This window comes from Amblyomma maculatum, chromosome 3, assembly GCF_055883805.1.
Source record: "Amblyomma maculatum isolate TAMU_Amacu chromosome 3, ASM5588380v1, whole genome shotgun sequence".
Taxonomy (NCBI): Eukaryota; Metazoa; Arthropoda; class Arachnida; order Ixodida; family Ixodidae; genus Amblyomma; species Amblyomma maculatum.
The window spans coordinates 156953948-156972578 of NC_139346.1; the positions used below are offsets into that span (position 1 = coordinate 156953948).

General features: G+C 46.9%; 1 protein-coding gene across 1 annotated transcript; it reads right to left on the reverse strand.

The window, feature by feature from the left end:
• Positions 1–653: 653 nt before the first annotated feature.
• Positions 654–6054, reverse strand: LOC146196588 (uncharacterized). The gene is made up of 4 exons (XM_084597040.1): positions 4048–6054; positions 2538–3900; positions 1812–1927; positions 654–784 (listed from the first exon to the last, which is right to left on the reverse strand). Exons 1-4 carry the CDS (start codon positions 6050–6052, stop codon positions 654–656), a joined length of 3615 nt encoding a protein of 1204 aa, XP_084453166.1. The 5' UTR covers positions 6053–6054.
• Positions 6055–18631: the final 12577 nt, after the last annotated feature.

Genomic DNA, 18631 nt, shown 5'->3' on the forward strand with positions numbered 1-18631 from the left:
CCGACTGATCTTAACTAGTGGGAAGGCCACTTAATGTATGAGGGAGATAATGGCCCAAGACCATAGTTTTTTTTCAGAAATTGGGGGTGAAAATTCGGCGATTAATTTCTACTGCTCAAATTCAATAACGTTGATATCAGTTATTGGACAAGATTTTTCGATAGATTTTTTTTCGTGTTTGGGCAATTTGCATTTTTAAAATATATCTACTTACCTTGAGCGCTCCTTTTCGCGCCGAACATATTTCTCTATTCATTGGCCATAATTTTAGTGGTGTAGAAGTGGAAGGTGCGCCAAGGAGTTCTAATTAGGGAAGTGTCAGCATCAAACTATGTCTCGCTAAGTTGCAATAGTGCACCGCTATGCTCGTATGACCGACCGTCGCCGCCAAAAGGCGGGAATCAGTTATGAATTTGACATCAGTGTCATATTTAGATCGTTGAATATGTAAATTTCAGATGTTGGTGTCCTCATAATCGGTTGTCAAGTGGTACTTACATTCCTACTTTGACGACGATAGCGCGCGCGTTACGAACAAAAGCATCGTGCGACACACACACACACACATCCTTGTACGAGTGATTCACTTTAATGCATTCTGTGTGACGCAACGAACACTAGCCTTCGAGCAGCCTTCCGAGTGGTGCAGCCAGTCAGTATCGTGCCAGCAGCAACGACTTCACCGTCGTCTTGGCCGCTGCAGTGGTCGTGGAGGCAGCAGCGGTGGTTGGCGAGGTTGCAGCCTTCACCGTCGGCAGGGCCTGCGTTGCAGGGTGGAGGAACCCTGCGGACAACGCTCTCCGTCAGTGAATGGCAAGTCGATCTGAGTCTGCACTCAGGCGTGGAGTGCGTATTCCACGAAAAAAAAAAGTTAGATTTGAAACGGGGCAAACGTTCTTGGCCTGGCTTAAAACCTTTGGGGCAGCCACCGTTACTGGTCAGTTCAAACTTCATGCGGAGGAGATAGTTCGCAAGTCGGGTTTAGTGAGTGAGGCCTCGTTGAACACACTTTCGATGGTGCCCTTTGACACCCGTAGTCAACGTCCCCTCAGATATTTTTAGGAACGTCGGCTTGAGGTCTAGATTTCGTTTTTACATTTTTCACGCTGAGTTTATTTGTAGGTTGAACATTTTTGCGGGCTAGTTGGTTCATTACAGACGAAAGGTAAACTGTGCGAATGAAACGGGACACGAGACGAAGGAACAAAAACGACAGCACAAAACGTCCCGTTTCATTCGCGCAGTTTACCTTTTATCTTCATTTGTAAGTTAGATACTGTTAAATAGTCCACTTTAGTTTGGAGCAAGTGATGGTACAGAAACTGATCTAATCGCTATAAAAAACATGTGCGATGAACAAAATGAAAGTATTTTTCGTTTTTGTTCAAGAAGCTGCTGGTAACTAAAAAGCTTGTTTCGCAAGAAAACTATCGTGATACACGTCGTCGCTAAGGCTAGCCACCACTATGTGGCTAGCAACAATCTGTTATTTTCAGCTGTATAGTTCTCAAAAACTAATCCCGCGCAGAGAAAAATGTAGCCATAAGATGGCCACACAGCCAAAATAAACATTTTGCCGCTAAACGGTGCGAAATGTAGTTCAAATAAGGAGCGTGAAAAATGTTAATTGGGTGAATCGTCGTGGATTTCTGCTTTTAACGCGTGATATAATAAAAACTATACACTAACTTCGTCTCTACTTTTCCCTGCAGAAAGGCCGTCAAAGTCAAGAAGCCTGATATCTTTTGAGATGTAAGGTACTTTGCATCAAAGGCAAAGTACACCTACTAGGTCCTACGTACGATACTCACCAGGGCGGGAGGAACCCATGACGGCAATCACGACGACCACGATGACGAAGATGAAGATTAGAGCCAGGATAATGATTAGTGACCGCTCCGGGAACAAAGACTGCCTCTCGTTCTCACTACAGAGAGAAAAGTAGGAGAAACCGATGTCTTCGTGACCTCGCATTCAATTTCAGGCTTACTGAATGTTTTGAAGAGCTGGGCGCACGCCTTTAGGTTCACGCTCGTCTATAGCCATGCACATTTCTGAGCTTTCTGGAGTGCCTTTCTGCACAATATCGAACCCGAAAAGTGTCACTTCCGTTCATCTCATATTCGCTGCTGGCAACAGGACGTGCTTACTGAAGCTGCACTGTTGTAACTAACGCAACTATGCGCAAATATATGGAATGTGCTCTTCCTTATGATAGCAGGGCAATATAATACTACTGAATTACTCTCAAGGAGCAAAAAAGGAACAAACCAGATACACACAAAAATTTCGCGCTGTTCTTGGCGCCCACGTTTTGGAACCTTATACTTGAAACATCATACCTACCGACTTTTCAAACATGATTAAAAACTTAATATTCCCACTGCCTACCAAAACGTTTTCTGGCGATGCTTCGCTACCGCTAAGAGTTTCATTTGGCTGTGCACCAACAGCTTGGAAAGAGTTCCGGTCATTGCAATGGCATGCTTGGTCATGCTCAGTCATGCTCGCGCCTCATTCTCGTTACGTCAGCTTACCTCGGGTAGCGCTCTATGTACATCTTCTTCATGGCTTTTTCAATGGCGTCAAGATCCCGGTGGTCGTTTGAGATGTCAGTGATGTAAGGCGGCTGCTGTGGAGCCGTCAGGCCCGCTGCCGGAGCAGCCCGCTGCGGCTGCTGCATGCCCAGTGGCTGTTGCTGCATCTGGTAGACCTGCTGCTGCTGTGGCTGCAAAGGCCCGTGGAGTCCCAAAATGGCCGGGGCAGAAGGCACACTGTAAAGCGATGCGTTGTGTGGTACGCTTGAGTCGCTTGGCGAATAAGAGCTGCGCCGCCCGCGTCTGCGCCGACTCCGACTGCCTCTCCGACCTCTGCGGCGGTAACCATCACCGCGGTCGTCATCGCTGTCGGACCGAGAGTCGCCATAGCGCTCGATCTTGCAGAATACCTTCTCCGAGTTGGACATGGACGGCCGCCCGAACGGCGACATAGGGCCCATCATCTCTGCTCCCATCATAGGCCCCATCATTTGTGGTCCCATCATCTGAGGTCCCATCATAGGCCCCATCATCTGCGGCCCCATCATTGGCGGTCCCATCATTGGCTGGCCCATCATAGGCCCCATCATCATGTTTGGTGACATCATGGGAGACTGCATCATGGGAGGTGGCATCATAGGCGGCATCATGGGTGGCTGCATTGGGGGTTGCGGTGACATTGGGTACGGGGACATCGGCGGAAAATGAGCGCTTGGCGATGGCATGACAGTGTGCATTACGACGACAGGATGCGACGGCATTGGCGGTGGTGGCATGCTGTTCACTATAATTGAAGGCGATGGGGATGGCATCACTTGGTTAGATATCGGATACGGAATGATAGAAGGGGACGGCGAAGGGGGCGCAGGGGCCTGCATCATGATCATGGATGGAGAGGGGGACGGCACTTGCATGGGGGCCATCATGGAAGGTGATTGCGAGGGAGGCATCATGGGCGGCATCATCATGGACGGCGACGGAGACACCATTGGAGAGTGCAAGGGTGATGACATAGGCGAAGACATATGCGAGACGGGGGGCATCACGCACATGCTAGGCGATCCCATCATGGAGCCGCTTGGAGACATCATCGGTTGCGACGGCATGGATTGAACTCGACGTGGTCGAAATTGGCCACAGCGGCGGAATGAGTGTATTGAAATTGTCGGCTGCACATCGTTGCCGTAGGCGGGGGTCACGGGAGGAGCAGGTGGAGGGGACTGCCGTCGACGCATAATGGGCGGCAGGTAAGCTTCGTATGGGTCGGACGGCGACCTGTGGATCGGGTGGTAGTGCTGAGGAGGGGGCGATGGCGGGGTCGAAAACGAAGGCGACGGTGAGGTAGTCGGTGATGAATACTGCTGTGAATATTGAGGGTACTGCTGTGCGGGTTGCTGGGAGTATTGTGAATACTGCTGACAGTATGGCTGTGCGGACTGCTGCTGGTACGACTGAGCAGACTGTTGCGGGTACTGCTGCTGATATTGCTGAGAATACTGTTGTGGGGAATGCTGCGGTTGGGGTACTCTACGGCGTAAGATAGGCCGCGGCTGGGGAGTTCCGTACCCAGCCATCGGAGGTCGCGGCGAAGGAGTACTGTAGCTCCTAGGAGGCGGGGGTGGCGTCCCGTATCCTGCCATGGTAACTCTTGGCGGACTCGCAAGACCGCCCCTTCGTAGCCTTCTAATCCTGCCATGCACTATTCCGATTCCTCCAGAGTCTGCAGAACCTGACCCGCTATTGGATACTGACACTTGCACGCGTGACGCGCCCGGCGGCAACTGTTGAGGGGATATCATGGGGCTTCTCTGCGTCGGCGAAGAAGCGTACCGTTGCATCTGCATTTGCGGGTACTGCTGGCTCTGAAACTGCTGAGCTTGGAGTTGCTGAAGTTGCTGAGCTTGTTGGAGTTGCTGCATCTGTGCGGACCTTTGCGCCTCTATCTGTTGCATTTGCTGCTGTAGCAGTAACTCAGACTGCGTCTGGGCTAGCTGTTGTCCCAGGACGACGGACGACTGAAGTTGAGCAATCTGCTGAGATGACTGCGAATCGGGTTGCAGTAAATACGAAGCCGGCTGCTGTATCTGAAGCATCTGTTCTATCGGTACTTGAGGATGGATTGTCACAGGAGCTCCTATATTTTGTACATCGATGCGAGTTACGTCTGTAGGCGATGCCCCTGTTTGGTGTACTGTTTGCTGAAAAACCGGCTTGGAGAGGGTTTGTTGGTTTCCTTGCAGATCTAAACCCTGCTGCTGCGTAGCTAGATGCATCTGCAACTGCTGCATATTAGCGGGTTGCGAAAAGTCTTGCTGTCCTGGACTGAACAGGCGTTCTTTAGACTTCGTTATCTGCACAGATATTGGCTCCGCCGGTGGCTGCATGTGAACTTGTATGGTAGGCGGCACCGTCTGAAAGCCTGGGACTTCGCCGGGCGCTTGCAGGTGCATTTGCTGTGGAAACATGAAGCCGCCCATGGCTCCTTCACCCTGAGAATAAAACATTTCGGGCGGGTAGCTCGAGTAACCATCGGCGAAATAGCTGTCTTCGAAAGAGCGGCTAGACAGCTCGTCCGTGTAGCTGGTGGTCGAGTCACCGTAGAACATAGATCCCGGCATGTAGCGCATATCACCGTAGAACGCTGAGTCAGGCGCCAGACCTAGCTGCGACGAGGAGTATGACTCACTGCCGACCGGGTAGGAGCCGAACGGCCGCCGTTTTCTCCTGTACTTCACGCCCACAACAACGCCGCCTCCGCCTTCGGACGGTATAGAGATGGTAGATTCTCCAGGCCGCAAGCGGTACGTCTGGCGAAAAGCGGGGCTGCGTCCACCGTAAGACGCGACGCTGAGATCACTGACTTGCATTCGCGGCGCGCCGTATGGTCCAGCCGCGCCACCAGGGTACGCACCAGGTGCGCTTCCAGGAAAGGCGCCAGGTGCACCATACTGCGTCCCAGGTGAACCATACTGTGTTCCATAGGCTCCATACGTACCCCGAGCACCTGCTCCTGCGGCTGCTCCGGCAGCACCAACGGCACCGGCAGCAGCTCTGGCTCCAGCGCCTGCGGCGGCGGCCGCACCAGGTGTCACCGCTCCCGTGGCTGCAGCCCCGCCTGGCGCCGGGCTGGCAGCTGATTTGGTTTCTCCACCTGTTTCATCTGTGGCACCTCCCTTTCCTTTCTTGCCTTTCTTTGATTTGCCGCCCTTCTTTTTCTTGCCACCTTTCTTGGACTTGCTGCCCTTCTTGGACTTGCTACCTTTCTTCTTTTTGCTCTTGCTTCCTTTCTTCTTTTTCGACTTGCTACCTTTCTTCTTCTTGCTTTTGCTGCCTTTTTTTTTCTTGGACTTGCTCTTTTTCTTCTTGGACTTGCTCTTCTTTTTCTTGGACTTGCTCTTCTTTTTCTTCTTGGATTTGCTCTTTTTCTTCTTCTTGGACTTCTTTTTCTTCTTCTTTTTCTTCTTGGCATCATCGTCCTCCTCCTCCTCCTCTTCCTCAGCGCTCTCCTCGGTCATGTTTGCTTTTCACCTGGGAGAGGGAAGGCGGGGACAGAGTGGCATCAACTCCATGCATCCACACCACCGCCACGGCGAGGTGGGAAGTGACGCCAGCTGGGTCGCAGGGATATGGCGCCTGCAAAACGTTACTGGGTGCAAACTACCTGTTTTCTTTAGACTGGAATGCTAGGAAAGCACACAAACGGACTTTGCTTACCACTTTGTTCGGATAATTTGCTTGTATCGGTGGCGGTGCGGCTTGGTTCAGGGACAAATACTAGTACAAACCAGAATAATTAACTACCGCTTATAAGCAAACACGAGTATATCAATCTGACCTTATTTTCTTGTTTTTTACTTCGATGCGAAAGATGAAACTATTGTGAAGAGTGTACCGTCGACCAAGTTTGGTCCTTGCCTATAGTGCCTCGTTTCGCGAAGTTAGTTTCCTATATCTGCAGAACGCATGGAGAACCTTCATCCTCTTCCATCTGGAGTTTACGACTACCACTAGTGTTAAATGTCACATTTCAAGGCATAAAAGACAACCTCTTTGTCTGTGGCTTTTTAACAGAACGTCCGTTTCGATGAGCTAGCTACAGAGATTTAGATTTTGGGGCTCTTATACACGTTTTAGCGGGCGCATGCAGTTATGAAAGAGGGGACGTTCTGAAAAAATAGGCGGCTTTATAATATCATCGCGCCCCAGTCAAATGTAACAATCCGTTTTTATACTCAGTTTTTTCCCCAAGAATCGAGACAAGAGCTGTCACCTCAACTGGCCACATCTTAAACTGATCAAGGTTTGACGCCTGATAGTGATGCCATCCCCACGGCTCTTTGTTAGTTATTTATGACGCTATAGAGGGACTGCGAGATACTGTGTGTAGCTGGTGGTCATGCCGCAAGAAAGCTTTCTTTTCGTACCTTTACGTAAAACAGGTATGTCATTCCCTTGTGAAGCCGAGTGTTTCGTTGGAAAATAGCGTTGATTGGAGCAAGTGAAGGTGCATGAGCTCTTTTGATTGTCTTTAGATGAGAGAAGACAATCAAAAGAGCTCATGCTCTCTTCTCAACGCCCTGCGAACTTACCTGCCGTAAACATCCGCTTTCGACGAATCTTCTTGCGACACCTCTACGGGCGCTTACGCACAGGTGCAAACAATGTAAAAGGTAACATGCAAGTGTGCGCGTTGAGTACTGATCGAACTACTCTGGCTGTTATAGAATTACAAGAAATGACCCGTGGGGTTTGCGAGCAGTTTGAGAAGTACTAACAAAAGGTACAAGTTGGAATGCTCGTGACGCGCGTATTGGCAAGCAACGTGATATGTAAATTGATTTCTTTCTCTCTCCGGACATTTTCTGTTCGGAAGTCGAACCTATAATGAAAAAAGGAATCTGCACGAATTTTCTAAAAATGTTATGAATTATTAGGGCAATAGAAAAATTTCGCAACCAAGGACAATCTTGGCTAAATAAAAGATCAGCCCTGGTCAAGGCGCAAAGACTGCTGCAAAGGAAGAAAACAATCGAATGCAGTACAGAAAGCCTTTCACATCGGCTTTCGGGCTTACCAAGATACAGAATTTGCTACAACAACTACTGCCCGATATTCCACAAGCTTAATCTTTTTTAACAGAGGAGCTATAAAAAAATTCCTAGACAAGGCGTATGGGTCCGATCAGCATTGAGCTTTGACACGTAACCATATCATCGAGTCACCACCAGGTGTTGTGAAAACTGCCGGAGCCCTGCCGTGTGCCGTGTGCCGTATTTAGAGCCCATGCATGATAGTTATGAACGCTGTCACACGAGTGAAGCGCATCGTGGAAGTGAACTCTGTCTCCCGCGGCGAGGTATAGTGACAGCCCTCCGGTCAGAATCGCAGACGGCCCTGTTTTTTAACTCTTCGCAATGCTTCGTGGCAATTATACAAAAACAATTAGAAACTTTGAAAAGAATTAAAATATATTCGTTTCGAATAATAAAAAAAAGACTGAACTATTTGATTCGTTCAGAGAAACAGAACATATTCATTTCGCAGTCCTAAAGATTTTGATGACATTCGCTCGCCCCTATTTATCCCTGCCGGCACAAGCGGCTAAGATATGCACTCAGCGCTGCCAGCATTCTGGGGAAGGAAACATCGTTTCATCCAGAGGATAGGGCATAGTAACGCTACATTGCAGCTCGGCACTGCTGTATAAGGCGCCATACAGTCTGAATATGCAGACATACATAAGCCAGGATACAGCGCTACACAGCGCAAAGTCGACGTAAAACGAATGATTGGCATAGTTTTTTTATTACATCCATTATAGAGGTGTAAGTTTTCTTTCGATTGGAGACAATTCAAGAAAGTCGGTCTAAAGTTAGTATATGGCCTAGGATACTGTATCACCGTTTGGGAACATGCCACATATACACAACAGAATAATCAGACGAAAGTGACAAATTCTGGCGAAAGTAGGCGCATTTGGCTTTCAGACAAATTCAATTCGACAAGCAACCTTACTCTAAATAGATGCTGCAGGTAAGTACTACTGAGTTCGCGCTTCAATGAAAGGCTCAGCATACATGGCTTCACTGGCTCATGTACACATATACACTCAATCCACATTGACGGGAAGGAGTTGCGAATGCAAAGAAGATGCGAAAGGTTCAGCTTGCCATTGGGGATTGACTGAGTGGGGTCGTTGCGGTTTTAAAAACTAGTTTGCTTCAACGTTCAGTCCAAAACATGCTACGTAGTGGCGAAACGACACCGTAAGTAGGCTTCGCGACTTGATGGCTATTAAGCGAACCGCGGCCAACGTCACCAGCAGCTGCAGTGGCGTGCCGACATGTAAGAGCGCGATACTCGCCCTGAAAGCATAGCACAAAATGAAGCAGGGTGGAGAGGGTACTTGACACGGAGAGAACGAAAGTATAGCTTCTTTCTCCCTACCTACGCGCAGATACGGGCATTAGCACAGGTATACTTCGCCAACAAATTTTGACGAGAAGGTCATTCCTTCTAAACATGCCTCTTGCAACAGCTAATTCTAAGCGCATAGAGACAGCAGAACCCGAGGACCACAACGTTAAGAGAAAAGGCTTGAACGGGCATTGCTCGCCCGCAAAGTAGGGAAAACCCACAACTGCGAATATGTGGTGCATGCGTCTGGAAATCAAAGCGTATACGTTTCGCTGGAATGACGTGTAAGCATTCCTTAGCGATGCTCTGGCTAGCGGAGAGAGAGTGGTGTACGATGGACCATTCGGCAGCGGTTGCGAGGATGGACGAGCGAGGTCTAGGCACCGCATCCGAGCTCCTCGGCACCGAATGCGGACCACGAGAGACGACAGTGCGACTCTGCACAGAAAAGAAAGGGCTTCCACTCACCGTCTGCCGACGTCTTGACCAAGGGCACGGGAGCTGCTCGGCTCGGAGGCGGGCCCTGAGCAACGGTGCCCTGCTGCCCTGGGGTCGAGAAACGTGCCGCACGTGCGCGTGCACGTCACCGCTCGAGCCTCACAGCCTCCGGACGAAGACGACAACGCAGCGTAGTGTGCTTGACTTCAAAGTATTCTTGACTATATTATAATTGCAAAAAAAAAAAAAAAATAAGGTGAGGTTCACAAGAAGACACAAACTACCCGAAACAAACCACAGGGTTCAAAGGGACTAGAATAAGAACAGGGGGATTGTCCCGGTAGTAGCTCTTCGTTTACTGGCCTAGGATTACCCACGATGGCGCATTGGTGGCGCTATGAAAAAAGCCGTGACACCTCTCCTGGGCAGACAGATAGAGGTAGAGAAAGAGAGAGATATTTATTCAACAGAAGGACTATTCTGCGCTTCGGATGTTAGAGTTCGATGGTTGGGACGGACTTCTTTTTTGCTTTATTACCTGCCTTTGAAACATTGTATTGCCACAACCAACCACAGCCAATCTTTTTTCTTTCACTTAATACCCCTTACATTTTTTTTTACATATTCCAATACGCACTGAGGCAGTAAACAACGTTATTAAAAAAAATCAACAAAAAGCACACAAAAAGCTATTCGCATACGACACCGTCGTAATTAGCCAGCATGGAACTGTCTTCATCACATTAAAATTCACACACAACAAAGGCTCTAGTCATGAGAGCCACTCGGGAGGTTCCGCAGCAGCTTTCTGTGTTGCCATGAACCTGCCTACGCTTTCCCGAAAATAAATTCGGGCTGGTCGTACGTCTTTATCGCAATGATAACCAGTCTTTCTTGAGCGCCATATGCAGTGGAGGTCCATGAGCATAATTAAATCAAATGATACCCCATCCTCACTTTTTACGCATAAGTACCGGATACCATACGGGTCTAGCGGAACATCTTTCATTAGCGTTCTTTGTAGTACATTTTAAAAATAAGCCCTTTCCCAACAGTATAAAAACACATGGTGTGCTGTTTCTGGCTTCCTGCATATTAAGCAGTGCGATCCCCAGGGTATAAATAATTCCTTTTTCTCCAAAAATATTTCACCGGCAATAGTTCCGGTGTGCAACTTAAAAAAGAAGGTTTTTGTTTCTGGCAGGGCCTCCATTTTTTTTACCTATTTTAAAACGTCTTTGCCTGGGACTCCACTGTGCAAGGCCCTGTACATAGGCGCTGGGAACACAATGTCGCACAACGCACAGTACATTTTTTTTCCGTTTTATTATTGACGCACAATTTCTTAAAAACCGTTCCGAAAGAAACCTCACACTTGCTAATTCTCTGTAAAAGCTACTAATCTGCGCAGAAAACTCTTCGGTTGAAACAACGTGCTCTGGAAGCAGCCGCCTCAGCTTAACTTAGCGAGCCAACTGGTACATGAGGAAGATACCTACGAATAAGCTTGAGCCCCGTTTAGATGATAGAGGTTGCATTTTGGAGGAGCAACCGCTTGGGCGGAGACAGTTGCTGCGGCACGCCTAATGTTTTCTTTCAGTTGCATTCTGTATGCATACTTCTATGAGGCCCAATTTTGGGGATCCTACGCAATTTTGAATTCGGCGTCGCTTTCTGATTAGTTTCTTTGGCATCATGTTACATTGTTGACTTTTTCTCTCAACTGACCAGTCAGGTAATTTCGTCATAGAAAATCCGGAAATTGTTTTCGGTTGCAACCCAATTGCTGTCGGATTAAACTTCCTTTTAGATTCCACCTGCGCTCTTATCGTTGCGATCACCTAAGTCAGCTACGCGATGATGTAACTATGGAACGCTCGAACTGGAGCCGAGCGCGGGGCATGCGTCGCTGTGTTCGGACCGGCGGCGCGGTGGGATCACTTTGCCATCACTTTCATTCTCCTTATTTCTACCAAATTCTCTATTCCATGTTACACCTCACCGAATACTAGCAAGCAAGATGTACATCCTGCCAATTCTTTAACAGTAACGTGCGACCGTGCGATCGTGCGACCGTTGACTGCCCGGTGCAGTGGCGCCGAGCTGAAGCTAACGGAAATCGGGAGAGGGTACGAGCGTGGCGGCGGAATCATGCTCATGGCCGAGTTCTGAGAGCACTACTTGTTCTATCTGCTCTGTGCTATATATATATATATATATATATATATATATATATATATCGGCGCCGCGGGACGATGATGATCGTATGTACAAGAGGAAGAAGAAGATCATGGTATGTACAAATGAAAGAAGATCCGTGGAGGGCTCACAATATATATATATATATATATATATATATATATATATATATATATATATATATATATATATATATATATATATATATATATATATATATATATATATATATATATATATATATATATATATATATACCTACCTACCTACATACATACATACATACATACATACATACATACATACATACATACATACATACATACATACATACATACATACATACATACATACATACATACATACATACATACATACATACATACATACATACATACATACATACATACATACATACTAAAAATATTCTACTTATCAGGGAAAAAAAAAGATTAGTTTCAACTCAATAAGAAGCTGAATGGAAGAAATGGCTGAATCGGCACACCTAGCACGAAATCATACGAGAGGCGTTAACAAATCTGTGTAGCGCGGGATGAACCATCCCGCTGCTGAAGCCTAGCTAGTATAGCGCCAAACAAAAGCAAACTTCGAACAGTCAAAGATATCGATAATTTCTTACGAAAAATTTCAAGGAAGAGTTTTTGGAGGGAAGCGAAACGGCGACAGGACAGGAAAAAATGATCCGACGTCTCAGATTCATCACAGTATGAACACTTGGTTGAGGGATAACAGCCAGATCTGTGAAAATAAAAGTTAGGAGGAGGAATCCTACACCTGAAATTTGTCAGTGTGTGCTAGAAAGGCACTGACCAGGATTCCATTCATACTTCAAATGCCGGAAGTCGTCAAAAGATAGAAAGGGTGAATTGGAGGACTTCATCCAATGGAATTGTTTCAATCGCGCAGCCACCCATAAAGAGAGGCAGGGAAATAATGGAACGATAGGGCCATTCAAGGAAGCTGATGCAAGAAAGTTCTCGAATTCGTTCACTGAAATGCCACAATGGCCTGGAACCCACGCCAGTCTAATTCCATAGATATGAAACGGCGTGAGATGATAAAACGACCGATGCGAAGATGCAAGCGAAAAAGTCAAGGCAGTACAAACTGAGGGTGCGTCCGTCACTACAATAACATTGCAGGGCTGTAAATAAACTCTCCGAATGGCTAATACAATAACTAAATATTCCGCAACAAAAATGACGGTATAATCAGGCAGGCGGAATGAAAAAGCCCGGTCAAGTTGAGTAAAAAAAAAAAAAATCCCAACCCCTGCTTTTTTCTCACGCTGTGCAGCATCAATGGCAATTGCGATATATGATGGAAAATGTTGCAACTGGTCATACAAAATAGAGACCAAGGTAGACACTGGCAAGAAATTGGCATGGTTGGTACGAATGTCATCATAGACCAAATTAAACTGGGATAGACGAGAAGTGGCTTACGAATGACAACACAGCTGCTGACAATGAAGTTAAAAGCGAATGCAAATATACGACCTGCGGCATTTTACAGCGATACCAATAACTACAAAAAGGAAATAAATTAGGTGAAGTAATAAAAATTGTATTTGAACACGATAGAAAAAAAAACCTATTTTAGAATGGGCTGTACCGTAAGTTGCGGAAATCGGATATCCAAAGGAAGTACCTGAGCCTGAGGGTACAAGACATTTGCAATTGCCGCAAAACTAGGAAGGCCCAGGCAAATCCGCATTGCCGTTCGATCGATCAGGAGAAGGGGTCGAAGTTTCAAGAATAAATTGCATATAATGTTTCCAGATCATAAGAGCACACAGCACCCCTTGCACAGCAGCACCGGGCAGTCGACGGTTGTGGTTGCACTGTACTGTTAAATAATTGGCCGCGTGTACATTACTTCTACCACCTTCTTCCCTTTCTTTAAGTTTTTCTCCCTCTATTTGTAAATCAGTCAACGTGCATTCGAAACCCTGTGGCAGCCTACACTGGCCTCCAGTTTCGTCGTCTCCGATGTAATGTCACGCACCGCAGCCGCCCAAAATCAAGATTGGTGACTGACCGATCTGTGGTCATTGACCTCGCCATGTAATGGAGCATGCTCATAAAGGCGGTTTCCCACGGCACAGGGCAAGACTTCGTTTTTATTGTATAATATTTGTATGAATGGAAGAAATGAACAACTTAGCAACTTAGATTTTCTGCATCCTCCTCTTTCTCCTCCTTCTGACCTCTGGAACTAAATTGCGAACTCGTTATTCTCCATACATTCTTTCCTCTCACCATTATTTACAGCAGCCTTGCAAGGGAAGCTAAGTAAATGAAAACGCGCGGACAGCAAGAATAGTTCGGTCATGTTCCGAGCTAGCGCAAGTATGCTTATGGTGTCCGTTTATTCCATGCCCTGAGCGAAGAAGAGGAGAATGAAGACGGGAAACCTCGCGCGCTTCGCTCGCACAGTGCGGCATTCCAAGTCTGGTGCTGTTGCAACCTTTCAGCCGAAAGAAGCTTGACTCTCAGTTGCTGGGCCACGATCACCCAACTCCCCTATTTCCATGGCCAGCTGGAACAAGGAAGGCAGCCGCAGCTCTCTTACTGGTGAGTCAGTGAACTCGGCTCAACCTTGCTTACGCCGCATCGTAGCGTCAGCTCAGGCTTAGCATATGGGGCTCCGCTTCTGAGCGCGAGGTCATGGGTTCGATTCTTTGCTGCGGCGACTGAATATAGCTGGTGGAGAGGTGGTTGTGTGGCACGAATGCTGAGTCTGCTCCTTCAGGTGAAATGCACTTAAATAGGAACATCGGACTCTACCACTGGCTACCATTGGGCGTCGTCTTGCACCATCTTTTGCGACCCTATACAAGGCGTTTCCTCATCTTAGCTTCTCACCTGACAATACCATTGGCGGCGGCATTTTCCTACCTGAAAATTGACTTCTTTATCATAATATACTTCAGCTCGTTTGTTCCTCGTGACCCTTTTCAACGATATTCAGCTTTCAGATGCTCGGCACACTCGTGGGATTTCCGTTGCCATCTAATGAGTGACAGTTTAAATTACCGTACTTTCTCAAGCATTTTCCACTCCACGTCTTCGACGTGAAAGTACTCAGCGATGTTCTCGCAAAACATCAGACGCAGTACCTACCGCATAGCAGTGATCGAAACCAACGTGTTGGCTCCGAAAGGATAGGCAGTAAAAGTGCCGCCATGTAAATATGCAAGCGTGTGTCTACAACTTTGGAAAACCCACTAGTCACTTCACCAGTGCATTCCTATAGATAGAGGCTGCCCGTTCACCCGCCTACACACCCACTTACCCATCTACCCACTCACTCATCACTACTCTCGATTAACGGCCATCACACCTCCACCACAGTAAAACTTCGACCTCCAGAAACACCGCCCATCGAACAACCACTATAGTCCACCCAGTGCTACCCCCAGAAGCGCCACCCACCACTAACCCACTTGTGCCTACCCCTCCACAATGTCTTTACCCTCATAAACCTAATCAGTAACGGGGAAAAAATCGAAGGCAAAATCAAGCCCAAACACGCAATCGGAGAGCCAGCAGCACTGTAGAACACTATAAACCGCACACGAGCCACCCCTCACCCCTAGCGATGGGGCTGCTTAGTACCCGCAGCCACCCTCTGCCCTTGCACCCACATTCGCCTCTCAGGAAATTTTGTCGCACGGGTGAATTCTCAATTTACAGTACATCATTCATTAGACTGAAATCATCAAATCAATCAGCGAAGATAAATTCAGCTGCTCCTGCTGAATTGTCGCATGTAACATCTGATTAAGAGGTATTTTTTCGATCATTTTACTTCGTAAGCTGTAATACTTACGACACATGCCTACATCACGAATGCTTCGTAATACCAGCATGTGTCTCTGCGTAGCTTCCCAGTGAAGCCCCCCGGTGCTTGCAGCGGGCCGAGCAATGCACAGAAGCGACCTAGCGGATAACTTCCACAGACTAGAGGGGAAATAGGCATATGCATCTTAAGTGGCGGAGAGGCTAGGGTGCCTCGAGGCCAGTGCCGCCGTTCGCGACGCTGGAATCGATGCACCTCAGGAGAGGCGGCGGTTCAGCGACGACCCCAACCGAATGGCTAGTGTGGAGCAAGGGCAAGGGGCACCGAAAGCTTTCTAAGTAAAGCGGTACGTGTGTAATGTATCAAACGTAAACGCGTAAAAAGAATCATTAGTGAGCCGTAAAAGCCAGCCAAAGGAAAGCGGAGCGGTGATGCAAAAAACAAAACGAAATAATAATAACACATAATATTAACGATCCATTAACAACCAGCCATAATTAAAGTTGACATAAATTACAGACAACGGGATGTGACAGAAGGGGATAGCATTATAGGAAAGCATCATGGGAAAAAGCATTAAATAGAAAAGAGCCTAAAAGCGCATTCGACTTAGGCAGTTTATCGCATTAGGCCAGCCGAGCGCCTGTCAAGTTTTTTTATTCGATTGATTTAATGATCATCTCTATTTCGTCAAACAGTTGCAAATTAAGATAAATTTAACAGTACGTGCGGGTTGCTGTTGTGACCACACGCAGACGTCCTATAGAAAGAAAGCCACTGAGGCAAGTTCCTATACTTTTCAAAGCTAATTCCTTTGCACCTTTTCAGTAGTGAGCGTTTCGTCGTACTATCTGGGAAAATAGCCGTGCTATCAACGCAGTTTTCACAGTTTACTTCGCGACTTTTAAAAAATGGCGTGAATAAGCTTAGTAAAGTGTCGCAATTGTCACAAATTTGCGGCCCCTTCGGAATGGCGCATAATTTTTGACGAATTAAAATTTTATTAGTTACCTTTTCTTTCTTATGGTGGACGCCTTTTCTCTTAGCAGCTATAAAAGCGCATTAAGAATCCTTTACTCGAGAACGCGACAAAGCGTAGCCCCATCATCAAACCTTTTTGTGTTTTTTTAGAACGAGATGAAAACATTTATTAGGTCGGGTCGCATGCACTTCGGCTGTCATCAGAAGAACGCGTGTACTTTAAACCATCATTGCGCAGAGCTCAGTCGGCACTGGAGCTCGGGAAAGTCGGAGGTGCAGAGTCGCCACACGTCGGGCTTGCTCACCTACTTGATGCCGTTCTACCTGTGTCCCGTGCTCTTCCCAGGCACAAAGGTATGCCGCCATTATGGTAACGCTTCCTGATAACTCTTCTTTCACCGGCTACATTCACGGCGCAAAAATGCGGCACATTGATTATTTTCAAATCACGTGATTTCAAACGGGGCATCTATTCACGATTACATATTATATCGTGGAACTGCAAATCAGAGACATTCACGCTGCATTCACGCTACAAAAAAGAAAAAAAAAAGAGAGCAAAGCTTATAGTAAGTCTTCGGTCTTGTAACTCTTTTCGTGGCAACACCCTTTCAAGAAAAAACTGTGCTGGTCAAACCTCAGCATGCAGCTTTGCTTTACCACTGTCGAAGAGGGCCAGCTTAACCCAACTCTCCGCTTTTCACCTGCCAGCAAGAAATTGGCTCTGAAAACTGAATAAACTGTGTACAGATAGTAGTGATGAAGCGTTGACAGGAAACGAACAGCCTCGGTAATGGCTGCGTTTGTGGTCAGGTGAAAGATTAGTAAATTGATAAGCCTAGTGAATGTCGTCCGACTTTCATATGGTCCTCCTTTCTGAGCACTATATTGTACACTTCCCTACGTCGAGCTGTCGTGGATATCATTTGTTTAAACGTAAACATTCTGCATGATTATAAGAGGTCTTGGACTTCTTCCCCAGAAGATAAAATTTCGGCTGGGAATCCGCAGCGACCTCACTTTTTTTATTTTTTTTTTGCTGGAAAAGTTGGGTCCCTGCGAAATTATTTTCCGAAATCTTCCCTCATTATGTCTGTGGTATGCTTCCGGGTGCTTGCATTTATTTTTTAATGTCGCACCTCTAGATTACAATGAGGCATACGAAGGACGAATAATCTACAGGCCAAGCACTTGTCTAGACGATCGCTCCTTTGGTGTGTGTCTTATTTGCCATGCCCACCTTCTCAACCATCGGTGAATTAAAACCTGCAGCAGATACAGGGCACAGTGAGGCGACGACGCCCTCAGACACAGGACAGAGAGAGGTGACGACCACCCTGTGTCGTCGCCTTCCTCTGCCCTGTGTCTGGTGCAGTTTTATGTTTCCAATGTCTCACCAATTGCCTTACCTATTTACCCTCTTAAGTTCTAAACCATGCATGATGAAGCAGTTAGCTAACCGACAAAATCTCTTAAACGTCCAATGTCCTAAAAGAGCTCAATCCTATTATCCTTAGCAAACATAAATTCTGACTTTTTCCTGGCCATGCTGACGCCTGCCTCCAGCGAAAAAGAACAGCTTCCGATTTTACCTGACCGATTTTACCAATTTTATCGAATGGGGCTTGGATGTGCTAGCCTGTGTTCTTAAAGTTGTTTGCCTTTGCTTATCTTGGTTTATTTACTAAACACCCTTGGAAGTACCTTGCAGGGCGTTAATGTGAAGACACTGAAACCCCATTGTATCTAAAATGTCATTTACTTCAAAGGGCCAGAGGTCAGAGTGATTTAATTTTCTCTCCTTTGCTAACCTTGTTGGAAGCCGTGTCGGGAAGTAACTGAGCTATACTTTATTTCACTTACAATTCACGTTAGCTATTTCAGTTGATAGTGGTATTTAGCAGGTGGTTCTACACCAGGCTTCAGCCGGACGTAACTACTTTTGGCGGGTGGTTGGTGCCAGGTGGCTGATGACAGCCCTCATCCTGACATTGCGCATTTTTCGCAAATGACGCATATTTGTGCTAGCACACACCAGATTGCGTTCTAAAAACAGCATAAATTTATCCAACCAATCGATAAATTTACAGAAAAGGCCGGGTTTTCACAGTTTTCGGGTGACTGGCGGTGTATTGTGGCTTCCGAGATCCAGGCAGAAAAATCAGCGTCATCGCACGAATCGTGTTCGCGAAGTCAGCCGGGAATGGCGACGCTGAGTTTGGTAGTTTGATGCT

What these genes read in the sequence shown, in the direction of transcription:
- LOC146196588 (XM_084597040.1), bottom strand. Translation starts at nt 6,052, where the DNA reads ATGACCGAGGAGAGCGCTGAGGAAGAGGAGGAGGAGGAGGACGATGAT. An exon ending in TAGAGTACCCCAACCGCAGC is followed by an intron (nt 3,901 to 4,047) that starts ATTCCCCACAAC and finishes CTCAATATTCAC; the next exon opens with AGCAGTATTCATCACCGACT. An exon ending in TACATAGAGCGCTACCCGAG is followed by an intron (nt 1,928 to 2,537) that starts GTAAGCTGACGT and finishes TTCTCTCTGTAG; the next exon opens with TGAGAACGAGAGGCAGTCTT.